Source organism: Argiope bruennichi, chromosome 2 (assembly GCF_947563725.1).
Source record: "Argiope bruennichi chromosome 2, qqArgBrue1.1, whole genome shotgun sequence".
Taxonomy (NCBI): Eukaryota; Metazoa; Arthropoda; class Arachnida; order Araneae; family Araneidae; genus Argiope; species Argiope bruennichi.
The window spans coordinates 62,672,893-62,693,183 of NC_079152.1; the positions used below are offsets into that span (position 1 = coordinate 62,672,893).

Below are 20,291 nucleotides of genomic sequence, written 5' to 3' on the forward strand. Positions count from 1 at the left end.
AAAGCTAACGTTAATTACCACCAGTATAAGACATATACAATTAGCGTCTTTTCTTGAAACACAAAATTCTTATTTAGCTGTAGAAATATTACATAGAATTATTAGTTTATTGTTGAGAATCCGTTCGAAAATATCAAGTAACTTCTTTCAGCGCAATAAAATAGAAAACTTACATGAAAAATGAATGAATTGAAGTGAATTTATTTTATAGTAATGGCTGCGTGTTTGTGTTAATTGTCGAATATAATATTTTTTTTTTCTGAAAAAATGGCTGATTTAGATCCAGATTCACTTAATAAATTGCGAGTGATAGATTTGAGAGAGCATCTATCAAGTCGTGGTTTATCAACATCAGGTTTGAAAGCTGATCTAGTCAAACGACTCCGAGAAGCTATACTAAATTCTGATCAGAATGACGGTATGTTTACATTTGTTTCCGTAATTCGCCGGTAAATAATTGTTGAATTATTGCTAATTACATTGTATCCAGTCTGATGCTATTTACTTATAGATGAAGTTTGCTGTCGTGTGTAAATTATTACTATTTGTGTTAAACTTTTTCGTATAGTTTTATGCATATTTCATTATTATTTCTGATTCATGAATGATTGTTCATATTTTTCTTTCTGGATTATTTCGATGTATTATTTCAAACGAATCCATAGTGTTTTAAAAATATAAACAAATAGTCTCTTTTATAACCGTTGACTTGATTACTAAACTGATTATTCTCATTTTTAAAAAGTGAAGTAAAATGGAAGGGCACTCCAAAATTACTTGAAAACTAAAGAGATTTTGTAAAGCTCAAACATTTTATTATTAATCAAAATTATCTCATTTAAAAGAAATCATATTCACATCCTAAATAATTTTTAAAATCAGTTTTCATTCATTAATTTTTAAAAATTTTCAATTCTTTTGAAATTTCTCAGTTGAATGCCACTCAACAATGAAACATCTCCATGATTTTGTCTACCATTTCTTCTAAATATTGGTAGAATTATTTTGCTTGTTTGAGTTTATGTATTAGTGCAACTCAGAAGGCACCATGAAGTAGTTTTCCGCATATTATTATTATGTTAAATATATGTGGCAAATAGTGAAGTAAGAATTTGCCACACTTAGTTGTAGTATTAATAGTAATAATTCGAATTTGACAGCAGTAATGAACAAAACAAGGAGAATTTATAATTTCAAGCCTGAGTTACATTAATAATTTTTTTCCTTGTCAACTGAGGAGTTTTGATACTCTTCATTATTTTTGAAAAAAGTATTCAAAAGTTATGAAACTTATCAATTTTTTTCATTTAAATATCAAAATGTTTTTGTTTATAATAACAAGAGTATTGACATGTTTTTATACATATATTTTTTGTAACCATCTGTATTTTTTTAAACTAAAAAGGTCACAAATAATATTTAAAAGAGCCATGAACATATACAATAAAAAAATTTATAGGTCAGATATTTAAAAACTGACCCTAAGAGAAATTTGAGGATATTTTGCTTCACTAAGTTTAGCATCCTAAATAGTACTCAGGCTTGAGCCTTAAAAGTATTATATAATTTACTTGTATGAGTATTATATAATTTACTTGTTTAAGTATTATATGATTTTTTTAATTGTTTATGTTATCTACTTTTAGAATTATTTTTTAGGAATCAAAATAAAAGAAATTCAGCATTTAAAGAAACAATTGGAGAAAAAAATATAAATCTGCAATGGAGGTTCATAAGTATTCTCAGAAAACAGTAGCACAGCATTTATTTGTGTTTTAAACTTTCCATCACAAAATTACATTCCTATTTACTTCTTCCTATAAAAATGACTGTCACCTAAGTTTTAAAACAAACCTAAATAAATAGTTGTTAGAGGTTATAAGGTTTGGAGAGTAGAATGGATGAATGAAAACATCTCAGTCAATTTGTGTCTTGTAATCAAAAGCATATGTAGGTATGCAGACTAATTTTTATATTAATTAGCAGCCATCTTTATATTTTAATTCTGATCTCCTTTGCTTAACCTTAATACAATGTTCATTTTTCATAGCCTGTAATTATCCTTTTTAGGGAAAAAAAATATTTGTTTTATTTCAGCAGATTTGCAAATGTTAATTTGGACCCATGCTAATTATTTAAAATTGGCACAATCATATTTACACTGTCCACATATTAGATTCTGTATATTTATCCATAAAAAGATGTATTATCAAGATTATAATTGTTTTCATAAAACCTTCTGAATTATTTAAAGCATTAGCAGTACTCTCCCTGTGTTTGATTTTTTTATTATTTTCATGTATATGAAATTTATTAAGGGAAAGTATTGTCATAATAAAAAAATCAAATTTAAGATTTTGAAGAATTATGTCTTATCTGTCTGTGGACATGATAATTCACAAATGCTTTGAGCTAGTCCAATGAAATTTTATTTGTGGAATTTATAGATTCCTATTAAATTTTGAGTAAAATTCATTCATAAGAAATCTGTCTGTCTTTTTGTCCAAGTACTAGAAAATATAATACCTACATTCAAAACTTAGAGCTAGATTAATATAAATTTTTCCCCTTACCTATTAAATTGTGTATTTGTATTAAATTTTGATTGAGATCCATTGAGGGATTGACTGTATCTATATATGTAAATTCAATAACTCAAAAATTCTCATTTTACATAAGTAAAATATGGTATACAGTTTTAGTATCAAAGATAATTTGTATCAAATGCTGAATTAAACCCATCTAAGTGTTGCTGTCACCCATGTTTGTCTGTATATTCTTATATATGTAAATATGATAATTCAAAAATGCAATTTGCTATGTGATCTTATTACTACAAGTGAAGTTTTGTGTCAAATTTTAGTTTTAATAAGTGTGGGGGGGGGGGGGTTCAAAATGCTGATTAGTTTCCTTCACACATATATAGATATACAGTAGACTCTCGATTATCCGCGGAGCGGATTATCCGCGCCTGCCGCACAAAGTTTTTTTTTTACTTCCAAGCAAAGAGAAAATGCTTCCAAAGCAAGAAGCAAACACAAATGACTGATTTCTTCAAAAAGGTGTAGTTTTACAGTTATGCTTTTGTAATTACATAATACATTACAGTATTAAAACAGTACATATGTATTCATTTTTCTGTGTATCCTTGACGCCTCTCATAACTACAAAGCACTTTTCTGTTTTCATTAACAAAATGCATTTTAGGTTAGTTTTGAGTGATATACTAAAATGTTAAGCGTTAGTTAAACATTTCCTGCTGTTTATTTTACATTTTATTGTACATAAAACGATTTTTCAAAGCTGGAATGACTGTCTTCTCTTTTGCTATACCCGTTTTTAGCTTTTATCGGATTATCTGCAATTTTTGTTATCCGCGGCGGCTGCGCCACCCAATTCCGCGGATAATCGGGAGTGTACTGTACTCAGTTTTCCTCATATGCTGTCTTACAACAGAGCACGAAGTGTTCGAGTGCAGGATAAAATTCTGAGTACTCATGTATTCATGACTTAACACTGAAGGTCCACAGTTTTATACAAGAAAGATAAACTTTTATTAGTTAGTATATAAGAAGGTTTTATAGACGTTACAACTGCATTTCCCCCCTTCCATCTGCAAAAGACTTTACTTTCTAAAGATAAAATAGCCTGATATATCAAAATTGGCTTATTTTTAGCCAATATTTGAGGCTTTTATAAATTTTTAAAAAAATAATAAGCCTAACGATAATAGTTTTTTCCAATTACTCTCTGGAACTTTTTTTGGGGGGTGGGGGATTTGATGTCTTTTAATTCTAAAAATGGCACAGAATTTTGCAGCTTATGAATTTAATAATTATGCTGCCAAAAAGATATTTTGAATAACCCCAAGTAAATATGAAATATATAATAGAAATGGAGCTTAAAATTTTTAATTTTACAGTCTAATGTATGATAATTATATTATTTTTATTTTTTAATTGTGAATAAAACAAAGGAAGCCAAAGCTATGAAATTTATAGATTAGTATAGCTTATCTATTGAATAAAATTGAAGCATCTTCTGCATCTTTTTTTTTTTTTCAAAAATTTATCTTCCCTTGCCCCTTTTTTACCCTTTGTATCATTTTTGATTTTTCTATGAAAATGTGATGATCTAGTTCATATATAGTTGAAACTTTTAAATAATCACACAATTCAACTATTTTGTGCATAGAAATCTATTGTTGTTTTGCAAATCATCTGTGCAAGTTGGAAGTAAAAACAAAACATCTTGTTTTAAATTGTTTCTTATTCTAATTGAAAATTGTATATAATATTCACATAGTATTTTCAGAAAATACTATCTGGCCTGGTCTTATTTAGACATCTTAGTTGTTGAACCAACTTTTATAATTTTTCACGTTCATTTCAAAAGTAGGTCATTCATGTTCCCTTGAAGATTTCCTTAAAATTCCATGGATAAAATATTTTAAAGTTTCAGATATTTATCAATAAATACAAAAAAATGGGTTCATCCTAATTAAAAGTAAATGTTATATATCTTAAATTTATTACAGCAGAGAATTTAGGAACTTTACTGTGTGAACTCTACAGAGCTACTCTCTCTCTCTCCCTCTCCCTCTCCAATCAATTACCATTGTTTATTCAAACTTTTCTGAAACTGTTTTCTGTGACTTTTATTTTTTTTAATTATTTAAATTATTTTGTTTTATTATTTGGACAAACTCCAGGGAGAAAACACCTCCAAATTATCACACCACACTACATTTTATCTTTGTTTTTATTTCCTTTCTTACTTGTCAGTTTCTAACTAAAAATGAAATATAATCCATCAAGATAAATAAATTGCAGTTTTAAATGTATGCTTTAGAATTAAATATAAAAAAACTGCAGAAATTTGTTTACTCATGAATAAAAATCATATTACTTACCTAAATGTAATTCTTATATATATATATATATATATATATATATATATATATATATATATATATATATATATATATATATATATATATATATATAACTAAAAACAATAAACATAAAAAGCTGTTCATTTAATTCAGATAAAATCCAAAGATTTCATATTTTATAAAGCATATTTTTAGGACAGTTGTTGATGGTGAGGCAACTCTTTGAAAAATATGTTTAACTGCTTATTTATAGCTTGACGATTCACCAACGCTTTTCTTTTATTTCAATAATAACTTCTTAGGACATTCCATTATGACTAACATAACATTGGAAAGATTTTAACAAGCTATAATATAACAAAATATTCTTAAATAATCTCTGAGAAAACTTTTTATGCTGCATTAATTAAAATAATATATCTATGAAGAAATTATCTAAAAAGCTGATGATTTAAATAAATTAAATTTTTAGCTTTGTGACTAACATAACAATTTAGTTACCACATAAAAAATGGTTTAAGTTTTAGATAATTCATTTAGAGTAAAAAAAAAATTATAACAAAAAATTCTACAATTAATAAAATTGTAAACATGGGAATGTTAAGTTATAGTAAGAACAATTTGAGATTGATTAATAATCAACAATAATTATTTATTGATTTTATTATTTCAATGATGTGATTAATATAACAGTTAAACTATTAGTAATAAAATGTTTAAAAATGAAGAATTGATATAAAGCAATTTTAATACATATGGAACCCTTTTTTTAATTTTATTTTTATAAAGGTCAGTAATACTTTTCCTAGTTTCGTATCTGATGTATAATTGCAAATTTTTGCTTGATTCAATAGATCATGACAAATGTTTTCTGAACCATTTGAATATCATCAATACTTAGACATTTAAAGTCCTTTTTTTTTTTTTTTTTTTTGCAAAAAATTTATTTTGCTCACTTCTGAATTAAACATCGTATTTTATTATTCATCCTACATACTTTTTCCTTGGTTCTTTCACATGATTCAAAGCAGTGAAATTCACTCACAAAATCCTGCATTGGAAAACAGCAAAGATATGCTGTTTTCTAATGCTAAGATTCTTAAAATATGTTGATGCATCATTTGACTAAATTATTGTCTTTTTGACACTGAAAGGTGTTTTTAATATCTAGAATGATATGTTAACTGAACATTTTTATGTTGGCTAAAGTGTGCGGTAATCAAATATGTCTGCGTAGGCTTCCACTTTTAAATTTACACCAATAAGACATTCTAAAATATATTGTCATAGTGTATATTATCATTGGTCTGTCTTTCATGGGCATCTATCTCTTCATTTTGGTGTTTAATTTTATAGGCTTGGGAGAAATAAATGTCTGTCCACTTGTTACATAATTTTTAGTAGACAGATGCCAGTGGAAAGACGGCCCACTGGTGACCATCTTCAGTGGCCTGACAGGAAGCTATGTAAAAATAGTGTTGCATTCAACATGTTATTTGCTTAATACAATTTAAGCCATTCTCTATCACAAGGTGTCAAACTAAAATGTTAGCATGATCCAGATAAACAAGATCTAAATTAATGCGGATAGTAAAAAAACAACAACAAAGAAATAGATTAGTTTTAAAGCACTATGCAGAAAAGATTAACAGCAGAAAAAAATAATGTAAAATTAATGTTTTCTTTCTTTTCTGGACAATCCCCCCCCCCCGTTTCTCGGAAATCTTTTTGTTGAATTATGAATTATCGGACGTTATTGCTAATATTATCTTAAAATATTTTTTTAGTTTACTTTTAAACATTATGAATTTACTAAATTCTTTTTATTGGCGGATGTTATGAACGATATGGAATGGACGTTATTTCTAATGTTTTCATTTAACACTTTTTTTTTTTTTTAAATTTGTGCTATGCTTTTCCATACTTTCAACAAAACGCTCTGCAATTTTAAAATAATATTAAACACCAGAAATTAATTTGTTTAATACATTATAGGTAGTAATTTTCTTTAAAAAAATTTTTTAATGAAATAAAAGGGCAGCAAATTTTCTTATACATTTTGTGATGTATAAGAAAAATGTTACGCAAAATTTTCAAAATCCATTCATGCTGTCTTTTTTTATACTTCGCTAAAACATTTTTTTTTTATTAGTAACAAAAAAGTTGATGATAAGGACCAATTTTCCACTTTTTTCTCTATTTTAAGGTTAAACATTCAAGCCTTTTTTTACTATAGTTGATGGGCTAAAAATCCATGTAATTTTGCTGTCATTAAAGAATATAGTGATTTCTTTTTGCATTTGTGTATGAATTTATCTTTCTGCTAGTAAAATTATTGTTCAGCTCTGATTTGTATGTTGGTAAAAAGTGTGGAAAGGGGAGAACTCACTGGAAAAATACAGATCATTTCATTCTCAAGCACACTGGTAATGCCATGCGTTTTTGTATTGCATCTCGTAAGTGAATTTGACAAATAGACACAGTTATGGTGATTGGCTAAAAATCTGTCTAGTGATAGTTAATATATATATATATATATATATATATATATATATATATATATATATATATATATATATATATATATATATATATAAAGGGGGAGGGTTTTACATAATTGAATTTTATCTGAAATTCAGTCAGTGGAAATGGTGGGTGTTGAAATTTTCATTTCGCTATAACGTCTTTAATATTGAAGATAGAAAACTTAACCAAATTAGCGCCTCATTAAGACGAACAACTTTTGTATTTAAAGTTTTTCGATAGGCTGCAATTGCTTCGAAGTTAGGATCTAAAAAAGTGATTTTCAAGTCTCTAGTGAAATCTTCTACTTTTCTTTTATTTCTATAGTTTGAAACTATTTAAATGCACGTGGAGTCAAGATTAAAATCTTGAATGAAACTAAATAAAATAAAGGGGGGGGGAGATTGAATGGCAGCGTTATGAATAATGATCAGCTTTTTCAATTTTCATAAGCTGATGGTTTCTGATATATAAAATAAATCTCATTATTCTGGGGACTTTGTTAATTTGTTGGTCCTTAGATTTGATGCCTGTCGTATTATTGAGAGTATACCGCATTAAAATATATTGTAATAATAAAAGACAGCCATTAAAATTTCATACTAAATGCGTTTTCACCAAATTTTTAGATTCTATTAAATGGTGAGCAAAATCAATTCAAAGGAAATATGTTTGTCAGGCTGTTTGAGTGCAAATGTATTCAATAATTACAAAACACAAAGTAAATAAAATTTGATACACAGGTTTAATGTCTAAAATAGATAGATTTTCGTACGAAATTTTGAGCCAAATCTCTCAATCGGTTGACCATCTTTTGGTTCGTACATTCTCATGCGTGTAAACCCGATAATTAATAAACGCATTGATTTAAATAAATGAAATTCGTTATATATTTTGTCGCTACAATTGTAGTTGCGTGTCAAATTTTAGTGTGAATCGGCCTGAAAAAGAGCGTCCAAAAACACGTATTCAAATGTCAATACGTATTCACGTTTAAAAATGCTGGATTCATGTTTATGATCTGTATTTTGTAACTATAACTAGATCTGTAATTTGCAAGTATTTTCCATGGTGAACGCCATTCAAGGTATTCATGGCCTTATCCAAGGTTAAGGTCTATAATTTTATGCCGGGAGACAGGAGAAAATTAATTGGATGTTAGGCGAGAATGTTTCGGGAAGACCGTTCACATTGGATTTTGTATGAGGATTGAAAGAAATTAGAAAATGGTGAGTTAGATGAAAAAGAATCTACGAAAGCTTGCCGAGAGGATCCCTCCTCTCCCCATCTGAGCATTAAATTTTATTTTACATTGATTTTAGTTAAAAGAGTAGAACAATTTTTCAAATAAAGAACATTTTATGCAGCAATTAAAGAAAATAAAATAAAGTGACATCGTTTTGAGAATATTAGATACAACCGAAAGAAATCAGAGAAATTTCTTTAAAAACCTGGAAATGTCAGGGAAATTCAAAAATTCAAGCAGAAGAAATGATGGTCATCCTATAACTGCCTTCAGAACTTATCGAGTTGTAGCAAATTGATCTAAAATTTAGAAAATTGAGTATTAGTAGTTCTAAAAATTACTCAGTGATTCTGAATGATAATCAAATGAAAATTAGGTAATTATACTTTAGTTGATAGTGTTTCCTCCAACTGCCTTTTTTATAAAATGCTAATGGCTAGAGATACATTTTTTATTATTATTTTATGGAATTAATTTTAATTTAAACATTTGAGTAAGTAATATTCGTTTGCTCCTCTTAATTGAAGGTCTTGTATTGTGTGTTTATATTAGTTTTTCAATTTTTAATTATAAACGACATTTATTGATCTGATTGTAATTTTACATTTCTATTATCCCAAAAATTTTTGTTGAAATCTTTTGTTACTTCTATGCTTTTTATTTTTATTTTTCAGGAAATATTTCTGAAAATGTACAAAATTCTGATGAAGAACCTATGGATATAGATGAGCAATCTAATGAAAATGAAGATAATCAATCAACTGATGAGGGAGAACAATTGGACTCAACCGAAAATGATGGACAATTAGATGAAGAAGAAAATGCCAGATTAAGAGCAGAAGAGGAAGCAAAACTTAGGGCAGAGGAAGAAGCTAGACTCAGAGCTGAGGAAGAGGAAGCTAGGCTCAAAGCAGAAGAAGATAGGCTTAGAGTTGAAGAAGAAGCTAGGCTCAGAGCAGAAGAAGAAGCTAGGCTCAGAGCAGAAGAAGAAGAAGCTAGGCTCAGAGCAGAAGAAGAAGCTAGGCTCAGAGCAGAAGAAGAAGCTAGGCTCAGAGCAGAAGAAGAAGCTAGGATCAAAGCAGAAGAAGAAGCTAGACTCAGAGCTGAAGAAGAAACTAGACTCAGAGCAGAAGAAGAAGCTAGGCTCAGAGCACAGGAAGAAGCTAGACTCAGAGCAGAAGAAGCTAGGCTTAGGGCAGAGGAAGAAGCTAGACTTAAGGCAGAGGAAGAAGCTAGGCTCAAAGCAGAAGAGGAAGAAGCTAGACTCAGAGCAGAAGCTATGCTCAGAGCAGAAGAAGAAGCTACGCTCAGAGCAGAAGAAGAAGCTAGACTTAGAGCAGAAGAAGAAGCTAGACTTAGAGCAGAAGAAGAAGCTAGGCTCAGAGCAGAGGAGGAGGAAGCTAGGCTCAGAGCAGAGGAAGAAGCTAGGCTCAGAGCAGAGGAAGAAGCTAGGCTCAGAGCAGAGGAAGAAGCTAGGCTCAGAGCAGAAGAAGAAGCTAGGCTCAGAGAAGAAGAGGAAAAAGCTAGACTCAGAGCAGAGGAAGTAGCTAGGCTCCGAGCAGAAGAGGAAGAAGCTAAACTTCGAGCTGAAGAGGAAAAGGCTAGAATCCGAGCAGAAGAGGAAAAAGCTAGAATCCGAGCAGAAGAGGAAAAAGCTAGACTCCGAGCAGAAGAGGAGGAAGCCAGACTCAGAGCTGAAGAAGAGGCTCTACATGAAGCTCAGGAAGAAGCTAGATTAAAGATTGAGCAGGAAAAAATAAATGAAATGAAAAAACTTGCTGAGGCAGAAGAAAATAAAAAGGCAGCAGAGAGGAGAATGGAGGTAGAAGAAGAGATGAGATTAGAACAAGAGAAATGGCTTGTTGAAGAACAAATGCAGCGTGCTCAAGAAGAACACAGAATGCGAATGAAAGCAGAAGAGCAGAAACGTCTTTTAGAAGAAGAACGCCTCAGGAAAACTAGTGTTGCTGAAGATGAAGAAACACAGAAAAGTGCTGATGAACAAAAGCAGTTTCTAATTGACGAACAACCAAAATTATCTGAAGAAGACATAAAATTGCCTCAAGCTATTGAAAAAGTTCTTGCTCTTAAAAATGAAAGAGCTCAACTTCTTGGAATAGATCCAGATGCAGATGTGCAACCTGCTCCTACTGCAGATGATAAAGGTGCATCCCAAAAATCTGCTTCTGTAATGTTAATTCCTGTTGATGAAGAGGATGCTTATAATGAGGAAGAGGATTCTGTTATGAAAAACAAAGAATCTAAAAATAAACGTCGCAAAAAGAAAAAGAAGAAGAATCGTCATTCAAAAATTGAAGAAAAAAATGATATATTTATAGAAAAACATAATGATGCAAATAAAGATATTGATGTGGAATATGTACAAGAAGTCATAGATGTTTCAGATCCATTATATTCTCAGTTTATGAAAATATTTGAGAGATTTAAATTAACAGATGCTGAAAAAGATAAAGAAGAAACACCAGTAGATGTTGCTAAAGATCAGACTAAAGAAGAAAATATTAATCCTATGGCTCTAAGAAAAAAACCAGTTGATTTAGATGATGATGATGATGATGATGAAAGAGACGATGACGATAAAATAGAGGAAGAAAAACCAAAGTTATCTAAAAGGAAATTGAAAAAACTAAGTAGAATGACAGTTGCAGAATTAAAACAAAAAGTGAGCCGACCTGAGCTGGTGGAAATGCATGATGTCACTGCTAAAGATCCTGTTCTTTTATTGCATTTAAAAGCTTCTCGTAATACTGTGCCTGTACCTCGACATTGGTGTTTCAAACGAAAGTATTTGCAGGGGAAGCGGGGGATTGAAAAGCCTGCTTTTGAACTGCCAGATTTCATCAAACGAACAGGTATCATGGAAATGCGACAAGCGCTGCAAGAAAAAGAAGATCAGAAAACAATGAAAGCTAAGATGCGTGAAAGAGTAAGACCTAAATTAGGCAAAATTGATATTGATTATCAAAAGCTTCATGACGCATTTTTCAAATGGCAAACCAAACCTAAAATGACTATTCATGGAGATTTATATTATGAAGGAAAAGAATTTGAAACAAGATTAAAAGAAAAAAAGCCAGGAGATTTGAGTGATGATTTAAGAACGGCCTTGGGTATGCCCACTGGTCCTAATGCCCATAAATGTCCTCCACCATGGCTTATTGCCATGCAGCGTTATGGACCACCTCCATCCTATCCCAATCTAAAAATTCCTGGTCTCAATGCTCCAATACCTGAAGACTGTTCGTTTGGTTATCATGCTGGTGGTTGGGGTAAACCACCTGTTGATGAAACTGGCCGTCCATTGTATGGTGATGTATTTGGAACTCAAATTGCTGATAATCAACCTAATATCCAAGAAGAAGAAATCGATCATACTCTTTGGGGTGAACTTGAATCTGAGTCTTCTGAAGAAGAAGAAGATGAGGATGAAGAAGAAGATGAAGATGAAGAAGAAAAAGCTGAAGATGAATCTGGCTTAGTGACCCCTGCTGAAGGTCTTATTACTCCAAGTGGGTTTAGCTCAATCCCTGCTGGCATGGAGACTCCAGACATGATAGAACTGCGTAAAAGAAAAATAGAATCTGAAATTGAAGGTGGTGAAACACCAGCATTGTATACAATTCTGCCAGAAAAGAAAGGTGAACGTATTGGTGCTGCTATGATGGGATCCACACACATATATGATCTAGCTGGTGCCATTCCTGCAAACAAACTTAAAATGCCAGGAACTTCCTCTGTTCCTCCACAGGGAATAGAAGTTGCTTTAGATCCTAGTGAATTAGAAATGGACAGTGCTGCTATGGCTGCTCGCTATGAGCAAACCATGAGAGAACAACAATCGCAGTTAGAGAAGGAAGATTTAAGTGATATGGTTGCTGAACACGCTGCTCGTCAGAAAAATAAGAGAAAGAAGCAGCAACTTACAAGCACAAAGCCACCAAAGAAATACAAGGAGTTTAAATTTTAAAACTTTCATTTTGAATATTTCATCCTTTTTTTTATGGAATTCAGGATTGATCATCATATTGAATAGTTGTTTAATAAATAAAAAATCTTCCTGTTACTTTTATTTTTGATATAATTTTATTTTATTCATTTTATTACTAGGAAATTAAATTAAAAAGAATTTTCTTTAGCCCTATCTATTCATCAAACTGTAATAAGATTGGCATAAAAATAAAATGTAATGTGCCTTTTAAATTGAACATGGAGTTATATTTTTAAACAGTGTTTAATTATTAATACTTCCTGTCATTTGATTCATATTTGAACCCTCCTCCTTCTTTAAGCAAATGGTTATTTATCCTGTATTCTTTTTTCTCTCTCTTCATTTTTTCTCTCTGAAAATGTTACATTTTTTAAAAAGGAATGATGTATGAAATAGTTGCTTACATTTACTGATAAAAATATCTATTCATAAGTTAAAAATCTTAATAAGAAATAAGATATTTGAATTAAAAAAAAGATTTGAATAGCAAATATTTATTTTTGATCTCTATCCACAATACCAGTTATTGGTAAAAGACCATGTATTCTTTTTGTTATACATTGACAACTTAATTTTATTTATAAAAGGCAATGGTGTTCTAATTTTTTACTCTTGACTACTTTGTTTTTCTTTGACTACTCCTAATAATAATACATAAACTAACTTCAATTTGCATGGCTTTCTCAAATGAAGTATCAAAAATTTGTTTGGTTTTATGAATTAAAATTTAAAAGTAAATATCATTTTGTTTTTATAAAAATCAAAGGAATATGCAGTTAATATTTTTAAAATAATAAAATTGAATATTCATTAAATTCATTTACTGTTTTTATTTTACTTACATCACAAAAATTAGTATCACAAACTTGAGTAGTTAAGAAATCTCTTGTTTTATGTACTTTTTGATTTTTTTATTACACCATATAATATTAACTATTACTTTTTATGAAAACTACTTTACTATGTTTATATAAATATAAAATTTGTTTATTAATATCCATTCATATTGTTTATCATTTACAGAACATTTGTAATATTTGTACATATTCTGTATTAAATGTCATTCTGCTCCAGAGCATGAAATTGCTCGTAAAGAAGTTAATGAACTTTGAAAAATAAAATACTTTTCTAAATTGGCTCGTTCCATATTTATTTAATTTTTTTCCCTAATTCCTATTATTTTCTATCTAATTTTTATTAAAACTGATGAGAAGTTAACTATCATTCTTTATCAGAAGAAAATAATGCAATCTTTCCTTTATTTATTAAGAAATTAAATGCTGCACTGAAGTAAATAAGACATTGCTTGTTAATTTTTATTTTAAATTGTATAATTGCTTATTCATTTTTATTTTAAATTGTATATAAAATTTCTATTCTTAGTACTAAAAAGAAAAAGTTTACATTTTGTGAAATATTCTGATAAATTCATTGATGTGTGTAGACCAAGCTCGTTAAATTAAATTCAGTTCACTTTGACACTGAAAGGTTTGAAAAAACAGTGCATTATAGATTAGTTATTCTGAATGCAGTTCATTGGTTACTGGTTACTCATATTATTGGTTCATTGGTTACTCATATCTGGATACTTCCAAATTTAAATATTTTTCAGAATATCTCCAGAAAAGTTGGATGAATTGGCTTTGAACTTCAACCATGTAAAAATTGTACTTGAACTCTCGTTTTATCGAGAAGCTACGGTTAGGAGATTATTTAGAATACCGACCAGCAGTTGGTGAAAAAGAAAAGAATTTACTCTCTCCAACTCGCAAAAAGGAATAATGATTTGAAATTTCCAACATTCGTTTTATTTGTTGCAGGAGCACATATACATGTTTGTAAAAGTCATACATGTATTCGGAAAAGTATAAGAATATTTTTTTTTAAATCCACAAATTTCTTCATAAAAGGTACTTTCCCATATGAAATGCACAGTTTCAATCAAATTAAAAGGAACTTATAGAATATGTGACTAAGTAGTTTTAAAGTAATAAACTGAAGTATGAAGTGAATTTTTTAATCATCGGGATAAATAGGAGTATTTTTTGTGAATATGTTTTAGATGCGCATGTGTGAAATCTAGCACAATTTTCTTCTTGCAATTTCAAAGTCAGATATAGCCATTAACACTTCACGGATGAGTCGAATCTGCTCCTCTTGCTTTCCAAGTTTTTTTTTTTTTTTTTCCTTTGTACACCGGAAGAACCAGGAAAACGTTCTATTGACATTAATTTGCCTCGAAGATCCCATTCACTTGCATCTCGAGGTTCACATTCGCCATTCAAAAGCACTACTTACAAATTCATTTTCTGAATATAGTAACCTTCCGTTACTTTTATACATTTTTACGGTTACGAAATTACTTAATAAATACTACCAAAAATGCAAAACTTCACAATAGAATAAACGGAAAGGTCGAATTATAACTAAAATTATCATGAAAAAAATAATACAGTGTGCATAAAATGAAAAACTAACGCAGCGTACCAAAAATTAAGCAAAAATGTAAATCTACGTGATCCGTATTAAGGAAGTAACAGTGGGAAAACGTAAATTTAAGTGACCCATCAGTTAAGTGTTAAAATTCAATAAGATATCATTGTTCTGAGTTGAATTTATTTTTCTCTAAGAGAAACTAAATAATGTGAGCTTTTCCGGAAATAAATAGTTTTTAAATTTGAAACATTTAGCATAATATACTCTGGATGTGGAACAAATATAAAGCTTCTAGATTGATACTTAAAAGAAGGGAACCTAAAAGGTTTTTTGGTCTCTGGTATTTCGTACTTACGAAATATATGTAGATTTTTAATGTCAGTTGCTATTAAAAACAAAATTCTTATAATTAAAAAAAAATCAGATACGATGAAGAGAATAATTTTCATAGAACAAGCTGATAGAGCGTGTAATATATTAACTTATTGGTGAATTTGTTCAAAATTTGATAATGATTACGTTTCAGATGTTTGCATAGGAAATTCTAATTATCTGCACTTTGTAGTTACCGTGCTCAACTGTATTGAGACAGATGTACAGATAAGTTTTCTCTGAATGGATTTTGTGCAAAATTTAATAGAAATCTCTAAATTTGATGTAAACTGACATACCGAATTTCATCCGTCTTGCTTAGAAGCTTTCTTATGTTCACAGACGAATAGTCGGGCATAGTCCCAAAATTGTGCTTTCTGGACCCGTCGAGGTTTGAAACTTAACTCAGTTAATCAATGGGAATAGTCTCCTCGAAACTTTCTAATAAAAGTGTTATCCTCCTTCCTTAAAAAATTAAAAACATTGGGCAAGAGCCTGACAACTGTGAGCGCTCGTAATTTATTTTCATAACCCTGTCCAAAAGAATTGTGTGCTTCACAATACGGTAAAGTAAGTCGAATATTTATTTTGGGCGTCGTTTCTGATCGATTCAAACCAAAATTTGAATCGATCAGAACAATTTCAATAATACATTTACATATCAAATCTCATTCATCTAACTTGCTGCATTTTTCAGTTATCTTTACATGCATGCGGAAATAGAAACCGATGACGATCAACTCCTTGACGAATTTAGTTTAAAAGTTGATACGGAATTGCAATTTAGATGTTAAATCTATGTACAAAATTTTATTCAAACCAATATTTAATCAACTCCTTGAAGGATTTAGTTTAAATTTTGATACGGAACTGCAATTTAGATGTAAATCTATGTATAGTCCACCTCACGATTGTTGGCGTTCGACTTCAGACGAGTCCACTTCAAAACGGGTTGGAAACAAGACGAGCCAAGGTTGCTATAATCATGCGTTGGCGAAAGAAGTTTCCTTCGTGAAGCGTCATTATTTGTTTACGATCGGCTTTGCGAGTGCCTTGTGTTTATTGGTGCTTTTCCGACTTCTTATATTTCTAATCTAAATCCATCTAAATATCAGTGCCATAATGCCTGGGAATCGCATTGTTTCCAAAGAAAGAAAAATAATTATGAATGTTTTGAGGTATTTTGAAAATGAATGTTCTTAAAACGAATTAAGTATCCCACTTTGTCAACGGATCAAAAGAGCTGCAGAAGCGACCGGGGTTTCGACTAGAACACCGTAAAATTGAACATTCATCAACTTTGTGGCTTTTTTTTTTTTTTTTTTTTTTGCATCCTGGTTTTTTAGTATATATAGCTTTCTCTGTTGACGGTTCTTATGATGCTTAAATATTTTTGATGCTTAAATAGTATAGATTGTTAATATTCAAATTAGAAATTCTTTGTTTTTGATAGAATTAAGACAAAAATATCTCTGAAAAAATGATTTGGTTTGAAAGCTAATGCGTAATAACATGAAATTTCATCTGGCTAATGTAAAACTTGATTAAATAATATTGAATTTTATTATATAAGTCAATAAAGATTTTTCTAAAAATCAGAGAAGCAACAGCTTTTTCTTTCGATTAAATTATTTCAATAAAGTTGCAACACATTTTTTTTAAACCTTGAATTACTTTTCGGGAGGAAGTAGTTGAGTATTTCACGGAATACTCGAGTATTTTACTGTTTTCTCTTAACAATGTAATCGTATTTATCTAGATGTCATCGATATTGCAGAATAAAATATCACGTTCGAGTTCCTTTCAAATATTACCGATTTGAAGCCAAATCTAGGGGGAGCGGTGTACCCCTCATCCCCTCCTCTCACTAAGTTTCTGGGAATCTATATAAAGTCTGAAACTGCATATGCAAATACCAGCTATCTTGATTGATTATAGTAATGCTGAATTAACTTAATCATATGATAATTAATTAATTAGATAATAAGATAAATGATTGATTCAGCCATATAACTGTAGTATTATTTCATCCGCCACGACTTTTTATTTTCACAAATATCGTATCATAGAAGCTGAAAAAATAACTGAATGCTTGAGACAAATCCCCCCGCTAATGCGCCAACTATGGAAACCTTGATTTGCGGCTTGCTTTTATGGCCCTCCCCTTTCCTGCTAATTCGATGTTTTCGACTCAACCGTCGAGCGCCAACAATACTGAGGTGGACTATACAAAATGTTATTCAAACCAATAGACGCTCAACTCTTTGACGGATTTAGTTTAAATTTCGATACGGAACTGCAATTTAGATGTAAATCTATGTAAAAAATTTTTTCAAACCAATAGATGATCAACTCTTTGACGGATTTAGTTTAAATTTTGATACGGAACTGCAATTTAGATGTAAATCTTTGTACAAAATTTTATTCAACCAATAGACGATCCACTCCTAGACGGATTTAGTTTAAATTTTGATACGGAACTGCAATTTAGATGTAAATTTATGTACAAAATTTTATTTATCAAACTCGTACATTGTAGTTATCGAGTTTACTTATACTCTGGCTTTCGAGTTACTTATAGCTCTTTTGGAATAGATTTCGCTCAAAATTGGTAGATATCTACAAATGTGGTCCTAAGACCACATACTATATTCATCCTTCTAGTTCTGTTTTCAAGTTATCCCATGTTCACAAATAAATATCATTTCAAAAATATGTTTTTTTGGATTCAGAGAAGTCTTTATCAAAATCTCAAGTTCGAATTTTTCGACAATGACGATTCTTTCTCTTTGAATAATTAATATACGAGAAAGTAAAAATGCTTAAATTTAATATATATTTCGAAGATGACATTTAAATAATTAAAGATCTATCTTTCAAATTGTTGATATCATTCAACATCATTTTTTTTTTTTTATTTTCAGAAGTTTATGAAAGATAATTTAGTGCAATGAAATTGATTTTCAGCTGTATTTAAATGAACATAAATTATTAATGTTTCTCTTTTCACTAAAAGACATAGCGATAGACGTGTTTCATCATATTGTAAATAAATACTCTCAGTTAAAAGTTAGTAAAGTAAAGCTGTAGAGTAAAATTTGATTAAAATAGAAACTTCTTGAGAATATAGGGTGTTCATTAATTATTGTCGGGGTTTCCGTACCTCATAACTTTCGAATAAAAAATATTACGCGAAACCCGATTACATATTCGTAAATTACAATTCAAAGAATTTTATTAATGATAGTAAAAAGATTAATGAATTTGCACATGGCTGCCCTTCGTGGCTCGTAACACATTGAGACGAAATTCGATTTCCCTCCAAGTGTTCTCCATCATTTGTGGGGAAACATTTTGGATCGCAGTAACAATTCTGCGCTTCAATTCATCAAGAGAGTGCACAGGGGTCTTGTACACAATGTTCTTGACAACCCCCCCATAGAAAGAAGTCCAGCGGTGTTATATCTGGTGATCTCGGAGGCTACGGGATTGGTCCACCTCTTCGCATTGTTGCCACGTAAAATTCTTTGAGTTGTAATTTACGAATACATAATCGCTTTCAGCTGAATGCCTACAAAGTGCAAATTGTGCAAGCTTTACACTTTAATATCATTAATAAAATTCTTTGAGTTATAATTTACGAATACGTAATCGGTTTTTGCGTAATATTTTTTATTCGAAAGTTATGAGGTACGGAAACCCCGACAATAATTAATGAACACTCTGTATTATATAGTTCAAATTCATGAAATTCATTCAAGATAATTAAAGAAAATATGCTGCAACGATGTAATATTTTTATATAATCATTCATGAATTTTTATATCATTTCATCGAATATTCTTGAAGCTTTTTTAACCACTCCTCTCTCATTATTTTGAAATTTTTTTGATAATATATGATGCAGCAATAGACTTCGTAAAATATTTATCCAATTTTCAATCAAAATTATAATGATACCTCGCAATACGCGAGTACGATTATAAGGTAGACAATATGACAATATTTCCTTTTTAAGTCGAAAGCATTCATCACAAGAATCAGCATTTTTACTATTTCATTTCTCCCTCCTTAAAAAATGAGATGCTCGTCACACCCTCGTAAATAAGACCTGTTGTCTTCAGTGTGCAATGAATAAAACAGCGAATAAAAAAAATGCAACTTTTAAAAAATATCCTCCCACAAAAATAAATTTAACACTGCTTCTAAATTTAAAAAATCATCTTTTAAATTATGCCAATTTAATAGTTGTGTGAATTTTTACTGAATGTTGGCAATTTTTTTCGCTTGATTTCCAACAATGGATTACATTCTTCCATTGTTTAAAGTTAAGGAAAAAGGATTCTGTTTAATATCTGTGCAATTTACGAGACGTATAAAAAAACGAAGTTATAATATCGTAAAATTTAGGAGACAGATGACGCGGATATTTACATCTTTAACAGTGCCATGGAACTGATCTCCATAAGAATACAATAAACAGAGCATATGCAAGAAACAAAATAACACGGCTTTAATGCCTGATGATTTGGCGAAAGCATTGACAAAGTTAAATCTATGCGAATTAAAGAAAATTAAATATAACCAATATTTCTAGCGAATCAGCTGATCGTCAAAGATGAATAGTTTTAAATGAAAAGAAAGGTCCACTCTTTTGTGACTGAAATTGAGTAAGTTTAGAAAATTTGCATATTAACTGTCTTATAAAAAAGTCCGATCGATCATCTCAGAGAAGATATAACACCGTTTCCCCAAGTCTGAATTGGCCTAAGAAATGTTGATTGTTCTAAAATTACAATATTCAAAACTTA

General features: G+C 30.1%; 1 protein-coding gene across 2 annotated transcripts; it reads left to right on the top strand.

Moving 5' to 3' along the window:
• Positions 1–190: 190 nt before the first annotated feature.
• Positions 191–13,787, top strand: LOC129959729 (splicing factor 3B subunit 2-like). 2 transcript variants are annotated; one of them, XM_056072630.1, is made up of 3 exons: positions 191–418; positions 9,338–9,806; positions 9,852–13,787. In XM_056072630.1, the coding sequence occupies exons 1-3, from the start codon at positions 268–270 to the stop codon at positions 12,649–12,651; spliced, it is 3,420 nt and encodes a 1,139-aa protein (XP_055928605.1). In that variant the 5' UTR covers positions 191–267; the 3' UTR covers positions 12,652–13,787. The 2 variants fall into 2 exon arrangements, with proteins under 2 accessions (XP_055928605.1, XP_055928598.1); XM_056072623.1 differs by having other exon boundaries at positions 192–418; positions 9,338–13,787.
• Positions 13,788–20,291: the final 6,504 nt, after the last annotated feature.

What these genes read in the sequence shown, in the direction of transcription:
- LOC129959729 (XM_056072623.1), top strand. Translation starts at nt 268, where the DNA reads ATGGCTGATTTAGATCCAGATTCACTTAATAAATTGCGAGTGATAGAT. An exon ending in AAATTCTGATCAGAATGACG is followed by an intron (nt 419 to 9,337) that starts GTATGTTTACAT and finishes TTTATTTTTCAG; the next exon opens with GAAATATTTCTGAAAATGTA.